Source organism: Carettochelys insculpta, chromosome 5, assembly GCF_033958435.1.
Source record: "Carettochelys insculpta isolate YL-2023 chromosome 5, ASM3395843v1, whole genome shotgun sequence".
Lineage (NCBI taxonomy): Eukaryota > Metazoa > Chordata > Testudines > Carettochelyidae > Carettochelys > Carettochelys insculpta.
The window spans coordinates 26,575,001-26,592,576 of NC_134141.1; the positions used below are offsets into that span (position 1 = coordinate 26,575,001).

Sequence of the window (17,576 nt, forward strand, 5' to 3'; positions counted from 1 at the left end):
GCCAGGTGAAAGTCACGCCCTGCGCTGCGCCCCGGGCAGACCTCGCAAAGCGCGGGCCCAGCTCCACCCCCTCCCCACCTTGACCGGTCCCACTCCTCCAGGGCACGTGCACGGCGCCTTGCAGCATTCATTTTCAGCCCTAGTCCGCGCTCTTACGCGCCGGCGTATTCCCCTGCAGTGATCGCGGGTACAGGTGCATAAAGTGCTTATCGACAGAAACTTACAGCGTATGCAGAGCAGCCAGCTCGCAAGCTGCAATCTGACCCCTTTACCCCTTGCAAGTGGTGGACAGAACTGCCTTTCAATTTGCAGCAGTTACTTTGGAGTCAAACACGTGCAACCTCCCCCCCCCCCCCACTAGCTCTGAAGGGAACGGCTGGATTTCTCATTTACACAGTAACCCAATTTCCACATGCTGCAGGAACCAGGTCCTGGAGGCGCCCAACCGAACTGCAACGGCAAGAGAGAAACCTTCTGGCTCCATTTTCATAGCAAGTGGCAGACCCAATCAATACCCTCTTGTCGCCCCTCCTCTGCCGCTTCAAGTTGCATTTTCGCGTGCAGGCCCTTTTTAGTGGCACAGAAGTTGTGTGCGTTAAACCCTGGTTCAAAGCTACCTGGCTAATACGCCCAGGGAAGTTGTACTTGTTGCGCAACAGGGGAAAGCAATGAGATGCCCGCGGCTTTCGGGTCCAACCGTTTTTAAAAAGTCTCGGTTCTGCTGAGGGAGTGTGGGTTTGCTGTGCAGATATTACCACGTCATCCCGCCCGTTTCGCCCAGCGAAACGGCGTCGGAAGGAGGCAATCATTTTCCTAAATGATTTGCCAAATGAGCTCTCTTTCAAGCCCCGGCTGGTTTTCAGTGCCCGGGGCGGGGGAGCGGCGGGGGAAACACCTGAACGCTGAGATTTTGCAAAACTGGAACTTTATTCCCGATCCTCTCCCCGGTTACCGACAACGCCTTTGCGCCGCGGCTCGAAGCCGCCCCGAAGCGGAGCGTTTCGTGTGAACGGAGGCGGCCAAAGGAATTCGGAGCCGGCGGCGTTTTGCAAGGAACGGACAAAGTTGAATGTTTCAGCACGGGGGCGAGCCCTGAACTTGTGCTGGGTCTCTTGCGGCGCAGAGCTCTGGCCCGGGCTGGGAGGGGGGGGTCTCCTCCCCGGGCCTGGGCCGCGCTGGCTTTAATGCACCCTCAGGGGAGAGCTGGCGCCCTCTGAGCGCCCCGGTCCGAAACCTCGCCCAGAGCTGCGCCCGTTACAATGGCCTGTAACTATTCGGGCCGATCCGGGCGGCTGGTGAGCAGCCGCCACGCTCCTGCCCGGCCCGTGGCCTGCTGGTACCGCGGCGCGGGCCTGGCACGGCTCGGTGGCATTGTCCTGCGGGGCCCTCCTCCTGGCGCACGCTCAGCCCGGTTCAAAATCGCCTTTCCCACCAGCGGCCCCCGCCCCCAGTGCCGCCAGCCCGGGCTTTGTTCTTGGTCCGCACACCGGGCGCGGCTCGGGGGCGCCGGCCATGAAGGAGAGGGGGAGGGACCAGGCGGGGCAGCCTCATGGCGGGGGGGCGCCAGGGGGCTTGGCCGCTTTGTGATTGGTGCGTCCGGGCAGGATGAACTCCGCCGTGTGTCCCAGGTCACGCGTTTCAGCGCGGAGCGCCTGGTTCCTCGGGGGGCGGAGGGGGGCCCGCCCCACGGATCGGCCTGTGGGCCCCGCGGTGGGGACGGGGGAACGAGGACACGTAATGCTGGCCGACGGGACCGGCCCATCGGGGGCGAGCGGCGGCTCGTCCGTCTTCCCCTCTTAATGTGGCCTTAGCCCAGGGCGTCTCTGCAGAGCTGGGACTGAAGCCGACCCTGCCCTCGAGTCGGGACAGAAGGCTCGGCCGCTTCGCACCGGGCCCCGCCCGGAGCCCACGTTCGCGTCCCCGAAAGTGCAGGCGGGAGCTCCAGGGGCGCTGCGAAACGGTGGTTCCGAGCCGCGGGCCGATTCCCTCCTCGTCCTTAAGCCGCAGCGGGTGGCGCGGCCGGCGTCCCTCCAAGCCCTCGGCCGGAAGTCCGCGCGGGTCAAGCGCAAAAGCCCGTCCATGGCTCGGCCCGGGGTAGCGCGCCCGGGGGTGCCGCGCGCCAGCGCTCCTCGCAGAGTGACAGTGCCTGGGCCGGACGTTCTGCCCATTGTCCGGGACGCACCGAGCGTTCGCGCCATTGTCACAGGCGAAGCACAATCGAATGGGGGTGGGGGGCGGTGTCGGCGGAGTCACCGCATTGAAGTTGCATTTGTTTTTTACCCCTTCTCTCCTGATTGCTCGGAGGACTTTTTCCCATACGTGTCTAAGCCGCTGGGCTTAGGAGAACCAGGCTCTTTCCCCGGTGATTCGGACCATATGCTTCGCACATTCATTCCCTTTCAATCTATTCTTCTGGGCGCTAACTGCTCGCACGTTATAGTCACCTTGAAATTTCCTCTGCTATTTTCCAATTAAAAGCTTAATAGCCCTGGTAACGGAGTTCATGTGGTGAAGTTTACCACAGCTCCTTCTGCTGAAAGGCTTTCGCCTGGGATCCCATTATGTGCTTGAATAAACCTTTTCTGAAAACAGAAACGGGAGTCGGGGTTGTCAGGTGTTGGGTTACAATAGACTTTCAGGCAGGGGACATTTTACTAACATAAATACAAACCTGTCCCTATAGGCAGATGTTGTCAAATACTAGGATATGAAAAACATTCCCAGCAAATATGAGAAAAGGATTACTGCGCTCTAGCAGACGAGGATTTCAATCTCCCCACCCCACGGGCACTCAAGTGAGAGAGCGGGGCCCCTGACCCAAGGCTGCCAGTGAATGTTAGCGGTGGAGAGATAGATGTGTAACCAGATAGGTGAGAGAGAGAGACCTGGGCAGGGACTCCCCGGGCTGCGGTGGGAAAGCCACAACCTTGGGATACGGTAAAGAGAGGAAAAAAAAATGCCGCATTTCAGAACGATTTCACTGGGGGCTATGCCGAGATAAAAACCATTTCGATGGCTACAGCCGCGCCCGTTAGTCACCGCAGTCCTGCCGCTCTCTGGGGTCCAGAACAAGTCGTTTTAAAATGTATTTTTCTGCTTTTATTCCTTCGCTGCACCCTGTGCATTGAATTCGTTAATTTCTGCGCGCACAGCGGCCGTAGAACGCCGCGATCGGTAGGTAGGTAGATGGATAGGTAGGTAGGTAGGTACCTGTCCAACGCCAGTGCGGTTGGGAGGGTGCTTGGTTTAGATGTCGCTACTTATTTTACGGTATTAAAAATCGTTCTATTTTCAAGAATTTCGGAGGGTTGAAAATTCCCCATCGGAACTGTAACACGGCAGCCCGGGTGCTCCGTGGGCCCCTTCCCCCGCGAGCCTCCCACACCAACAGAGGAGAAACGCGGGCGACCCACAAAACAGAAGGGCTCTGCTGGGTCTGCCTTAGCGCCGCGAGAAAGCGGAGCGTGTCCCGCGCCCGACTGAGCGCAGCTTTCTTGGAAAGTTGGGCAGCGAGCGGGAAGCGTTAAAATGGGCGGTGGCCCCCGCAAGCCGCCCTAGAACATGGATATGAACCGGCCCAGCTCGAAAATGGATCCTAATTAGGAGTAAGAGAGAAACTGGGATGGAAGGGACTGACCCACGGGTTTGCCTGGGCGAGTACATCACATATTTGCAAAATGTTGTATAGTAACAGAAAGGGGGCCGCGCTCATCTATACACTAGCCAAACAAAAAGCAGTCAAGTCGCGCTTTAAAGACTAGCAAAATAGTTTATTAGGTGAGCTTGCGTGGGACAGACCCAAGTGGGTCTGTCCCACGCAAGCTCACCTAATAAACTATTTTGCTAGTCTTTAAAGCGCGACTTGACTGCTTTTCCTTTTGATTTGCAAAATGCGTTACACCTCCCTGCGCGCACTTCGCCCGCTATTGCTCATTGCGCGATGGATTTGAAACGACCTCCCCCCCGCGTAGAAACCTCGTCCCGTTCCTCCTTTCCGGATGGCTCGGACGGGCTGCCCGCGGGTTTTGCCTTCCCTGTGCCCAGCCAAACGCCCGAGCGCACGGGTAAGAGACCAGGTGACGAAGCGCGCAGCCAAGGCCCGGCCGCGCTGTCTTTCCCGCAGTGGGATGATCGCCCTGCGCGTTCAACGTCCCCCTGGGCAGCAGCCGGGCCGAGGGCCGGCGGGGGAAACGTCGCCCTGCTGGCGAGCGCGTTAAGCGCTGGCTGTTGCGCACCGGAGAAGTGAATGAGGAGCGGCCCGACTTGGAGCTGAGTTGGGAGGTTTGCGTGCCAGGAGCCATCTTGGCGAGGCCCGCCCGGAGCAGGGGCAGGGCTCAGCCCCCCTCGGAGAGCCGGGCTCAGCTTTCGGGGAGCGAAAGGGGAGCGGCGCTGGGCAGCGGGCGGGCGCGCTCCGGAGACGCTCATTCCTCCTGCCGCTTCTCCTGCCCTGCGGGCGCTGCGCCCCCGAGGACCGGCTGCAGCAAACGCCTTTTAAAGGCCTCCAGGGCCCCGCGCGGAGACGCTCCCGGGCTCCTGGCTGCAGCCTCGCTTCCTCCCCGCCCCCCCAGGGACCTCGCCAAACGCGGCCAGGAAACCAGCTCCGGGACTCGCCTCCCCTGCCCCTGCCCCTGCCCCCCCCCGGCGCCGAGGTGGGCTGGGCGCTCCCAGGTCCCCCGCCCTGCCCTCGCTGGGGGGAGGCTGCCAGGCAGCGCGCGGCGGACCCCCGCCCCAGAGCTTCGCAGGGCGGCCCCTCCCCAGCGCGCGGCCAGGCAGCGGAGCGCGCACAGGGGCGGCTCCGGGGCTCCGCAGAGCGCTCGGCGCAGGCTGCCCGCAGCAGCCGCCCGGCGCATCCCGCGGGGTTGAGGCACCCGCAGCCGGGCGCGAGCCCTTCCCCCGCGCCGGGCATGAACGGCTACGGCTCCCCGTACCTCTACATGGGCGGCCCGGTGAGCCAGCCGCCCCGGGCCCCGCTGCAGCGCACTCCCAAGTGCGCCCGCTGCCGCAACCACGGCGTGCTGTCCTGGCTGAAGGGCCACAAGCGCTACTGCCGCTTCAAGGACTGCACCTGCGAGAAGTGCATCCTCATCATCGAGCGCCAGCGGGTCATGGCCGCGCAGGTGGCGCTGCGGCGGCAGCAGGCCAACGAGAGCCTGGAGAGCCTCCTGCCCGACGCCCTGCGCGCCCTGCCCGGGCCCCCGCCGCCGCCGCCGCCGCCCGGGGACAGCGCCCCGCCGAGAGCCCCCGCCGCGCTGCGCTGGGCCTCCGAGCCGCCCGCCGCCCTGCAGCCGCAGCTCCCCAAAGCAGGTAAGCGGGGGGAGGGGGGGCGCCCCACGCCCCGCGGGACCCCTCCGAGCCCGCCGCCAGCGAGGAGCGCCGGGGGTCCCCTCGGGGCGGGAGCTGCGGGTCCCGCCGGCCCCGGGGGCTCTGCAAAGCGGGAGGGGAGCCGGGCGCAGGCGGGCGGCGGGGTCCCAGCCCCCCGCGAGAGGTTGCCTGCGCCCCGCCCGGCTCTCCCTCGCCGCCCGGAGGGGCAGGTCCCGGCCCGCTGGGGCACGGCCCAGCCCGGTGCGCGCTTCAGCCGCCCCCCGCCAGTGCCTGGCCGGCCGGCCGGGGCTCCGGCCAAATTGGCTCCCCCAGCCGCTCCCGGGCCCGGCCCCGCGGCGGCAGAGCGAGCGGACTTTCCTCCCCTCGGCCGCAGCCTTCGCCGGGCCGGGGCGCAGCCAGTGCCCCGGGGACAGCCCGGCGGGGAGCCCTCGGCTAAGTGGCTCCGAGCCGGGCGCGGGCGGGTGTCTAACGCCGGCTGGAGCCCCCGCAGCGGCCGCCTTCTGCCCGGCTCCAGCGGCTCTGGGGCAGCGACCGCCCGCCCCGGGCGCAGCCGCGTGCGCCACGCCCGGCGCCCCTGGGGCGGCCGCAGCGCAAACCGCGGGGCTCCCGGCGAGGAGGAGCCGCTCCGGGGGCCCCGCTGGCTGCTGAGGTTGAGCGCTGCGGTGCGGCTCCGGGTCACCGCCCTGAACTCCCGGGCCGGGGGCGCACGGAGTGACTCGTTCCTAACCAGCGCGCCGGGCGGAGCTCGGCAGCGGGGACCCCGGGCGCGGCTCGGCTCCGCTCCGCTCCCTGAGCGAGGACCCGGGCGACCCTCCCCCGCCCGCCCCGCGCCCTCTTTCGCCACCGTGCGGCTGCAGCGCCGGAGCCCCGGGGACAGGGTTTGCCGCGCAGCCCGGCTTTACCGCCCCGCCGCTCGGCCGCCTGCGGAGCCTGCCCGGGCGAAGGCACCCGCGGGTCCCCGGCCAGCCGGGCACCGATCGCCCCGTGCGGCGTGTCTGCGGGCCCAGGCTGGCGCCTCGCGGGCCGGGGGCGAGGCGGGGCCGACGCAGCTCCCCGGGGGAGCCGGGACGGTGGGGGAAACCCGCTGGAGGGTGACCGCGCTGCCCTGTGGCACATAGGGGGCCCAGCCTCTGGGCGGGGGGGTGGGGGCGGCTGCCCCGCGGCGGGGCACTAGGCAGGGGGGCCCAGGGAATGCGGCAGCCGCCCAGTGGCAGAGGTCTGCGGCAGCAGGGGCTGCTGAGCCGCGGAGCAGGGCAATTGCCCCGCAGGGGAGCTGCCCAGCAGCGGGGACGCGGGGTGCCGGGAACAGGAGCCCCCCAGAACACAGGACAATCCGCCCCGTCTCTTAAAAACATCGGGGGCCGGTGCGCCAGCTTAGCTGGGGGCCTGGCCCGGTACCCGCGTCACCCCAGCTGGCTCCCCCCCATCACTCACCCCGCCCCAGCCTGCAGCACAGGGACTGTTCCCAGCAGCCCGGGAGACTGCAGAGCCATCAGCCGCTTCTCCATCACCCCATCCGAGGGCTGGGCTCGCTGCATGCTCCCCCCCGCGCCCCGCTTTGCTGCAGCCCAGGCCAGGGTCGCTAACAGGGCCAGTGTAAGGAGGAGAGGTGCAGAGGAAGCGGGTGGGGGAAGAAATACGAGGAAAATCCCAGCTCTGCCCCTTCGGAAAGCGCCACAGAAATGAACCCCTGCAGCAGGCTGGGCCCGGTGGACTGTCTTTTCTTTCCGCTGATGTATGAACTTCCCCGTGTAAAAGATTACAGTAATCACAGGCGGGCAGTGTAAATCGAAGCGGGCAGCAATAACTTCGGGAGAAGGTCAGGCTCAAGTGAAATGTTACCAAGCAACAGGCCTTTTGTTTGCCAAATACAATCAAAGAGCATTGATGGGACATTTTTCCCTGCCAGCCAGTCAGCACTTCCTGCTAACAGCTTCACAAGGAAAAAGAGGAGTAAATTTTCATACATCACAGTGCCCGGAGCTCTCCTGGCCCCTGCCCTCAGTAGGTCCCTGCTTCCTCCTGGAAAGGGAGGAAGAGTTTGAGGAGTTCGCTTCAGCTGCTCCCCCAGCTACAAGACCTTCGGGGAGTTGCTCCCTTCCCATCCACTGACTCATTTTTAACCAAGGCTGCAGTCCGCTGGGCTCCTTCCAAAGCTGTTTGGTATTCCTGGTAAAGAGTCTTCACTTCACCCAGCACTTTTCTTAATCCACAAGTCATGGAAAGTGGAGATCACAGAACATAGAATCCTAGGGCTGGAAGGGACCTCAAGAGGTCATAGAGTCCAGCCCCCGGCCTAAAGCAGGATCAATCCTAACTACATCCTCCCAGCCATGGCTATGTCAAGCTGGGACTTAAAAACCACCAGGGCTGGAGATACCACCACCTCTCTAGGCAACGCATTCCAGTCCTTCACCACCCGCCCGGTGAAATAGTTTTTCCTGATATCCAACCTACACCTCTCCCTCTGTAACTTCAGACCGTTACTCCTTGTTCGGTCATTTGTCACCATTGAGAACAGTCTCTCTTCATCCTGTTTAGAGCCCCCTTTCAGGAAGTTGAAAGCTGCTATCAAATCACCCCTCGCTTTTCTCTTCTACAAACTAAATGAGCCTGAATCAGCTTCTCCTCGGAGGTCATGTGCTTCAGCAGGCAGTCCTGCAGCACCTTAAAGACTAATTATTTTACGTGTTAGGTGATGAGCTTTTGTGGGTAAGACCCACTTCACCAGATTATGGAGCAGAACTGAGAAATAAGGGAAACATAAAGCAAGGGGTGGGAAGGGGGAGAAAGAAGGAGGAGCGGGAGAAGAAGAAAAGAAAAGAAAACAGGGAGGAGGTGGGAGATGGGGGGGACACTTATTAACAGGACCTCTAAGCAGAGTAAATTAAGTGAGACTTCTGCCTTATATTTCCTTTATTTCTCAGTTCTGCTGCATAGTCTGAAGAAGTGGGTCATAGAATCCTAGGGCTGGAAGGGACCTCGGGAGGTCATTGAGTCTAGCGCCTGAGAAAGCTCATTACCTAGTAAATAGTATTGTTAGTCTTTAAGGTGCTAGAGGACTGCTTGCTTTGTTTTGCAAAGATACAGACTAACACGGCTACCCCTCTGAGACTATTTACCATATCTCCTCTGTATGATCTGGGTCCTAGACAGAAGTCTATATTCATTTTTAATTAAATATATATTTTAGTGGTTGAAGACTCATCCTATACTGTACTCGGCAGGAGTAAAAAATTAAAGCTCTGGATGTGATGATCATACTAGTGAACATCATACTAGACAGCACTATTGGGATTGGTCCCTAAAATGTATTAGCTGGTGCTTCATTCAGTCTTTTATATCTCTGAGGTGCCCTGATTTAAGGCCAGATTCTAATATCCGTGACTTCTTTAGTCCTGCCATAGTTCTGAGCTCTCCAGTAAGGCTGCTTTCCCAGTAAAGTTCAGCACTGGGATTAGAGTCTGACTTTTAGATTACAGTAATTTTTTCCCACTACGCTATTGTCTTGTGCCTCTCAAAAGAATTCTGCTATTTTCACACTTCACAGAAACACAGGTATTTTCTCCCTGCCCCTTAGTAGTGATTAGTGCTTGTAAACAAACACTAGGAAGCTGCACTGGGCCTTTAGTTGATTTCAATGCTAGGTCTTGATTAAAGCTTAGAGCAGCACAACATTGTCCGGGGGGAAAAATAATTTAGGAACCATCACTCTCAGCCTTTAAAAGATACACAGACCTTTAAAAATAGGGAAGGAAGTTTGAAATGAAAGGGGTTTCTTCTTTGTGTAACTATATAAACCTTTCACAGTGATCTAAGGTATGTTCAGGGTCAGGTCCTTCGGATTACTGAAACTGGGATAATAATAGATATGGAGGGGCTCCTGGTCAACTTATGTTGCAAGTAGATCCTTCCTACTCAGGCACATTTCAGAGCTTGTTTCAGGAAGAGCTATCAGTGGAACTAGTCAGGACACCAGCGTGTATCTCAGAGTATTAGACATGTTTTCCATGAAGGACTAAACTGGAGAGAATGGCTTTTTGTTTGGCTCTTTTTCATGAGTACTTATATGGCCCCAATAGCATAACCTACACAGTAAAGATTGTGAATGTGTAAGGAAGAGACGCTGTACTAGACATCTTCCTCAGTGCTGTCAATGCCTGTGTTCATGTATGTATACACACGCTTCTCCCTTTGTGCTGTGTATGTTCATGTGTATACATCCGCAGCTTGCTATGAACGTGCAAGTGTGAGAGAGACACGTTATGCAATTTCTCCATTATTAGCATAAATAAAGAAAGCTGTTCTGTCTGGCTACCTCAAGGCTAACAAAAAGTGCCCTGAATGCAAGCGATCTGAAACAGAATATATTGTATTAAAAACTATGCTGAAAGTTGCCTGAAAACAAGGTGTCTTTCTACAAAATAGTGACCATTTTCACGGGACATTAGCGAATAGCACAGAAAGATGCAATGGGCTAAGAATGAAGAATACATTCATTTTTAATTAACTATATATGTTAGTGGTTGAACACTCATCCTATACTGTACTTGGCAGTATGAAAAAAATTAAAGCTCTGGATGTGATTATTCTGAGCTTTACATCTCTACATTTCACTGACCAGACTATTTGTATGGATTTGTAATATACATTTCCAACTCCTTGGCTATTTAATAGTTGTTATTTTCTGTCCATTGGAGATATGTAAAAATCTAACCTCAGTCATTTACCCAAAAAGGAGGAAATGAACTAACAGAAATTGCCTTTTGTCAAACACTACTTGCATACCATCGATGCATTTGCTAGAGGAACCAGAGTTCACATGAGTTGCACAAAGTAACGAAATTATCTTCCAGGCAAGAAATCAGCATGATCTGTCAAGAGGTGCAAGGCAGTTACCATCTGACCTATCTAAGAAACTAGACATTTGTGACTTCTACAGGTCATCATGAGTTTTGAATTGCTGTATGTCACATCCAGAACAGTTCAACAGGAAAAAGGCTTTAGACTGAGAACTATAAGAAGAATTTTATTCCAAGAATAGGATCAACCCTATTAAATATAATTTTCTAAATGCTTACTAAGGGTTGGAAGGGAAATTCCTGTGACGTAGTAACACTGAGGAGCAAATATATCATAATTTCATTTAAATAGTTGAAATCCACCTTTGTGACTCTGATACTAGGAGGATTTTGGCAGTATCTGGGGAGATACATACCCCAGTTTCATGTAATGCATGTTGCATCTGCCCAGATACATGGCTAGGAATAAAGATTTTTACAGGTTATGTGTTTTCTTCGCCTCTACCGATGTCACTGAAATCAGGGAGCATATGCATGCATATGTTTAGCATTTTAATTTAATAGGTTTAACATCTAGGAACTGAAAACATCTTTAACATTTTCTAACTTCTCTTTATGAAATTTAACTTAAAGCTAATTTAAAACAAACAAACAAACATATAACCAATAAAATAACAATTTCATAGGACTGGGACTGTATTTAACTGATTTAGGAGATGTAATATGAATATATTTTCCATCCGTATTTACTGAGTTATGGTGCCCAGTGTTAAAAGTAAATTACATGTAAGCAAATTGGAAACAGAGTACTTCTGAAATATGCTTACTTGCGTAATCACAGACGTCACTACAGAATAGCAATTAAATAAAAATACCATCATACTATCTTCCTGAAGCACCTGTGTACCAGAAATAACTGTGGGGGCAAGAACTGCTGCAACTGATCGTTCAAGTTCTGTCCTGAATTCCTTCTACTTGGAACTTTCTCGTTGATATTAACAAAAGCTACATTTAATGCAGGATCAGGTACTTAAAGTCTGTGCCCTGCAGCGGTTGGCTGTCTGCAAAGGAGGGAGCTGGTTAGCCTATGGAGTACCAAGAGTTATTCCCTAGTAATGGCTGCCTGGACTATGCACGGTTAACTTGTACACACACACACACTGATTTAAAAAATGTTCGTATCATATTAGCTGGTGTGGGGGTAAATTTCATGTTCCCCATCTTTGTCTTCTTGTGCTGCTAAGGCACAGACGACAAGTGCAGAGGAAGTGCACTTGCATTGTTTTGTTTGATATAACAGCAACTGAAATTATAACACCTGTTCAGAGCTAATTGTGCGTCAGATGTGGCAACAAGGCATAAACTGGTAGGGCCTGAGCTTAACATTGGTTATTTTTAAATTTGCTTTTTAACATCTGTTTTACAAATTTTTCTTCCTGTTTTTCATATACACTGGATTTCCAGGGAGAGGGAGTTAAGGGGGATGAAATCTCCACAGGCATTTCTGCCTTGCTGAATTCCTCTGCACTCATTCCACCCAGGAGGTGGGGTTTGCAGGCTCTCAGACTCATGCATATCCCAGCTCTTCAGGAGCCGGGGAAAGACCATTCCTGCAGAAGTCCTGTATATCTGTGCTGGTTCTGGAGCTCCGCTATCTCTCCTTCCAATCACATTCCGTATCAGGGTCTACCCTATGCTCCTCAGAGAGCCTGCAAAACTAGGGTCCCTCACAGCTGATGTGTGTATGTGGTTAAACAGCAATACGGCCCCAGCTCTGGGAAAGAAAGCTGTTGTCACAAAGGTCATTAAGCCCTTGCTCTGTGTGGGAGCAGATTTCAGAGGCTGAGCTGGCCAATAATAATACATTTAATTAGCACCATGGTCAAATGAACACTCCCCTCTCCGGGTGATCACTGGGAAAGAGCTTCCATGTAGTGGGCAGAGAGGGCACTCCAGCTTGGCTGTCTGCAAACCTTTCTGGAGTAATTTACAGTTTTCAATAGGTTGTTACTAGCATGATTTCCATGAGCATCCACTAGCATGATTTTGCTTGAGGTAGCTTTCTTGTGCAAGTAAGGTTAGTAAATGAGTTGGCATAATTTAAGTGCAGTTTTGCAACAGAATGTTTTTGGGCTTTCTTCAGTATTTATTAAAAAATTATTAGGGTCAGATGCTGCCAGCTTTACTCTTAGCATCAACAACATATTCCATGTTGAGCTGTTGTAAAATCACTGGAACTCTTCAGGGAGTCATCTATTACTCTGCATGGGTCTGATCCGTATTGAAACAACACCGAATAGCTCCCAGTGAAATATATTGTCACCTTTCTCATTTTTTTAGAAAAGCGTCAATGAGACAACTGTTCTGGTTTAGTTTGTTTGTTTATACCCAACAGTCACCTTGAAAAGAGTTTCAAAATCTTTCCACACTCTGACCAAAAGTGATCAGTGATTTTAAGTGTCTGCATTGGCGGCTGCCCATCCTGAACCATCTGAAAGGGGCCTGATTTTCAGGTACTGGATACCAAGCATTTCAGAAAATTGGACACCCTTAAGGCATCCCAAGCTGGACATGCAAAAAGTGAGGTACCCAACATCACTAGTCACCTTGGAAAATCTTGGCTTCCTTTGTAGTGTACTGTAGTAACAAGAATATAATATATTACAATCTAACTCAGGGGTGAGCAAACTTTTTACATCAGGCCCCACTTTTCATCCCTGCAATTAGCAGGGGCCCCCAACCCGGTTAATGTAATCCAAACCGATGGAAATTTTGGTTATGCTCATGTGAAAATAAAACTGTCAGCATGTGTAAGAAAATAAGTATGTAGAATGAAGAAAGTTTATTAATAAATGTGAATACAAATACATAACAACAATAACATTATATCAACATTTTTAATGTGCCCCCTTACAAAATTTTATGCCCCCCAAGAGGGCCCAGCCCCACACTTTGCTCACCCCAGGTCTAACTGATATGCAGAGAAATAGAGCTTCATGAGCCTAAGAGGCAAATCCTCCCCCCTTCCCTTTTCCACAGACACAGTGGGAATAATATCGTCTTCTGCACAAAGTAAGAGTGCAGGAGTAGGGGAGACGACACTGGAGGCTATCACCCTAGCATGCCGCTGAGCTGCACTCTATGAGTTGGGGGGGAACTATGTAGCCCAGAGTGAGGCGAAGGGCTGGCTTGTGTGGGAACAGAGGCAAAGCATGCTGGTGAAGAGGGCTTCTCAGCCCTGAGGCAGTAGTTGTTGTGAATAGCTTCATGAATACTGTTTGGCTTGTGGGAATTATTCTGTTGGCTGAGGTCTCCTCAGAACTCTGCAGCACGCAGTTCACTCAGGACGAGCATGATGTGGTCCTACGGGAAAACCGGTTTCAAGGAGTGAAAATGCCTTTGGGGACGGCTGGCGTTCAGAGGATGTACTGCTCTCTGATGCACAGGAACAGCAAATCTAGCGCTCAGCAGGGTTAACAGAAATGGAGCTAACCAAACCCATTCTCTGCCTGTACAGTGTAGAAAATCCCAGATATTTATGAGGTAGTATCAAATGTGTAGTGCGTGTACCCTCCAGTCAGCTAGTCCTCGGAGAGAGCACCATGCTGGCTTGAGCACTGGCGTTGTTCCGTTTAGCTCAACAAAGGGAGAGAGGTTTATGTCTTCGGTGGATTAACCATGAAACAAAGGATATTGTGGCAAGGGTCCCCCCAAAGACAGGGGGACAAATGCTGGAGCAGCAAAGCAAAGCAAAGCTCACTGTGCCGTGTGTTTATATTTGTTCTTGTGTTAATGCCCATAAGGTATTTAGCCAGCACATGAAGGCAAGGGGCCAGTTGGTAGCTAAGTGGACAGGCCTTTTAAGGAACACTTGGCTCAAGATAGACCCTGGAAACTCCCTGCCCTGTTTGCACTTAATTTAATGGACTTCTCTGTCAGACAGAAAGGGAAGGGGTAGGCAGAGATGCTTGAGAAACCAAGAAAGAAGAGACAACCAGACAGGGGCCAGCTGGGTGGGGCCTTTACATTCTGGGATTCATCTCTGATGTCTCCCAGCCCAGGTGGTACTAAAGTCCTGGTTCCTCTTGATCAATGACTCAGTGCCTGCCCAGGGGAGCCTGTCCCTCACCTTCCACTTGCTTCTGGCACTTCAAGGGTGGCAGCAGTGGACATTTTATTCCTGCTGCACCAAGGAACACAGATGCCCATCACCTTCAAGCTTCACTACTGCACAGACCTAGGTCAGGATGAGACAGGGTTACCATTGGGCACACACAGGGCAGGGGCAGAGTGGGCTATGGAGGGGAAAGGAGCCCCAAACAGCAGAAAAGGCCGAGTGGGAGAGCAGTGGGCTTTGGGGAGGACAAGTTGGATATGGTACGGAGACTCTTTTAGCTTTGTTGAGTGCTGATTTCTCTCTTGCAATGGACAAAGATCAGATGTCTGCTGGCTTTCTGCCTGGGGTCAGCAGGCAGTGATACCTGTGGTATAAGCCATTGAACTCACTAGCAAAACTTCTTTAGATTTCAATGGGAAAAGGATTTGGCTCCACCAAGAGATCAGAGAATGTGATTTGGATCAATTTGCTTATCTGTCCACCGATAGTTCTCATGCATATTGCTCTGCCAGGCTGTATTGATTGCCCCTCCTATATGTCAAGTTGAGGAAAATAATAAAAAGTATAGATGATGTTCATCCATTGTTTTATTGTTACACATTTCCATATTAGCATAATGCAAACACAACTTTAATCTAGATTAGAAGTTTGTAAATTGCAGTCCAAGAACTCCATTTAGGTGGACAGAGGAAAGGTCATTATTACTATTATTATTATTATTTTATTATTATTTAAAATAAGGCGCTCTTATCCAAAACACTTTACGATTGTTTGCAAATGGAACAAAAAACATTTGGAAAGATCATTAAATGGTCACTGAGATCTCAAGTGCAATATTCAAGTGTTTCAATTTTCAATGTTAGATTTCGAAAACAATCAAGGTACCTCATTCTATGTTCACGTACATCCTATACATATAGGAGAAGTGAGGAAAAAAAAAGAAGGAAAAACAGGGGATGGAGGAAAGGAAAATAAGAATGAAGGGTCTTTTTCTTGGCTGAGTCCTGAGGGGTGGAGGCAAAAATGAAGCTGAGCACAGGGCCCCACTAACTTTAAATCTGCCACTGGTTTAGGTATAGGATTTTAATGTAAGCACAATGGAAATAAGATCTCCAATTCAGTCAACCTTTATTGAACTCTCAGGACATTTTTTCCGTCAGTGAATTCCTGCTTCATTCATGTTAATGTATCAGAAGAGTTTTTTGACTCTGTAAAAGGCTTAACACAACTGTCTTCTTCTTCACAGACATGACCGAGGAACAGTTGGGTGATGCAAGTGGAACAGACAATGCTGAGACCTACAGTGACAAAGACACAGACCAAAGGAGTTCTCCTGATGTGACAAAAGCCAAAAGCTGCTTCACTCCTGAGAGCCCTGAAATAGTGTCAGTGGATGAAGGTGGTTATGTAGCCCAGAAAAATGGTGGCAGCACAGAAAGCCGAACAGACAGTCCCAAGTACCATGCAGATCAGAATCATCTCCTGATAGAAGGTCCATCGGGAACAGTTTCACTGCCTTTCAGTTTGAAAGCCAACAGGCCTCCTCTTGAAGTGTTAAAAAAAATCTTCCCCAACCAAAAGCCAACCGTGCTTGAATTAATCTTGAAAGGCTGTGGGGGTGATCTGGTGAGTGCCGTTGAGGTCCTTTTGTCTAGCCGGTCTTCTGTAGCTGCTGGGGACAGAACTGCTACAGAATCAGATGGTCTTGTTTTGCCTTCCAATGGGCACATATTTGAACACACACTGAGTTCGTATCCTATTTCGTCTTCTAAGTGGTCTGTGGGATCAGCTTTTCGCGTTCCAGACACACTAAGATTCTCCACTGATTCTAGTAGTGTTGTCCCAAACCCTTTGGCTGTACCTTTACAGCACCCTTTCCCCCAGCCACCACGGTACCCCCTGATGCTGAGGAACACTTTGGCGAGAAATCAGTCCAGTCCTTTTCTGCCTAATGATGTCACCTTGTGGAACACCATGACCCTGCAGCAGCAGTACCAACTGAGGTCCCAGTATGTCAGCCCTTTCTCTAGTAATTCTACCAGTGTATTCCGAAGTTCACCCGTCCTTCCTGCTCGCTCACCAGAAGATCCCAGGATCTCAGTCCCAGATGATGGATGTCCAATTGTGTCTAAACAACCTATTTATACAGAAGATGACTTTGATGAAAGATCTGATTCTTCAGACTCGAGAATACTCAATACATCGTCTTAGAATGACACATGGCATGCAATAAGTAAGTGATGTTTGCAATTTGGCTGAACTACTGGGCAACAAGAGGAGGGACACATTCTCTATGAAACCCCTTCAATTACATAAAATAGTGACTTTGGTTGGTACTGTACATTAGCAATAAAGACATAACTTATTTAATTTCTTGCACTTCACTGGAAAATGCCAAATAGCTATACTCTGTGGCTTTAGTGCTGAATGTTTCTTACAAAGGAAGATTCTAAGGATAAGAATAATTTTGGGAAGGTTGGGACTGTGGAAGATTTATAATAGAACCTTAAAGGTCTGCCTTGCCCTTTAACTCAGACAACTGGGAATGTTAAAATAGAATACTTGAATGCTGTTTTATAAGAGAGGACTCCTCAGGACATAAGAAATCAAAAGAACATAGTTCAATTGCAAATGGACTAAACAGGGACCTTATATCCTTGTGCCAATAATCATCCTCGCATTTAACAACAAAACAAAACAACCCCTGGCCCCTAAAAGCAAATCAAAATGACTTACTGCCCCTGAGACTAGAATGAATTGCTTCTGTGCTGTCTAAGCGTGGACACTTTTTCGAGACAAATACTACTAAGAATTATTCTTTTCACACGGCTAGATTGAAACGTGTAATGTCAATGTAAAACCAATTACAGCTGTGAATTGCATGAAATGTATTGTGAAACGAACACAAGATTAAACATTGTCAGGTTAATGTAGCATGCTAAGGACACTAGAAAAATAAACTAAGAAGATGATCTTGGTTTATGTCATTTATATTTGGGCAAAGTGTTTTAAAAGTGAGGACCAGAGCCTCAGCTAGTGTAAATATGCCTAGCTTCTTTGTCTTCAGTGGAGCTAGGCCAGTTTGCATAATTTGAAGAACTGGCCAGCAACCTGAAGCCAGTGAATGAAAATGACTAATGGTGCTCAAATGCGGCGGCGTGATTATAAAAGCATGGCAATTTGTGTTTGTCCTCACATTATAAATGCTGTCGTCAGTGAAGCTAAGGTCTCTTGGAGGTACGGGGTTTGCAGAAACTGATGAGGTTCGCAGAGGAAAGCAGAATTTGCTATATTCAGATGCTTCTTCACAGAGCCCTTTCCTCAAAAGCTAGAGT

The 17,576-nt window shown here is 52.0% G+C and overlaps 1 protein-coding gene across 1 annotated transcript; it reads left to right on the forward strand.

The window, feature by feature from the left end:
• Window positions 1-4,904: 4,904 nt before the first annotated feature.
• DMRT3 (doublesex and mab-3 related transcription factor 3) lies at window positions 4,905-16,452 on the forward strand. Its single transcript, XM_074994086.1, has 2 exons — window positions 4,905-5,304; window positions 15,488-16,452. The coding sequence occupies exons 1-2, from the start codon at window positions 4,905-4,907 to the stop codon at window positions 16,450-16,452; spliced, it is 1,365 nt and encodes a 454-aa protein (XP_074850187.1).
• The last annotated feature ends 1,124 nt before the right edge of the window (window positions 16,453-17,576 follow it).

Bases quoted from the DNA above. Each gene is read 5' to 3' on its own strand.
- DMRT3 (XM_074994086.1), top strand. From the start codon at position 4,905: ATGAACGGCTACGGCTCCCCGTACCTCTACATGGGCGGCCCGGTGAGC. The intron at 5,305-15,487 runs GTAAGCGGGGGG...TCTTCTTCACAG, and splicing joins GCCGCAGCTCCCCAAAGCAG to ACATGACCGAGGAACAGTTG.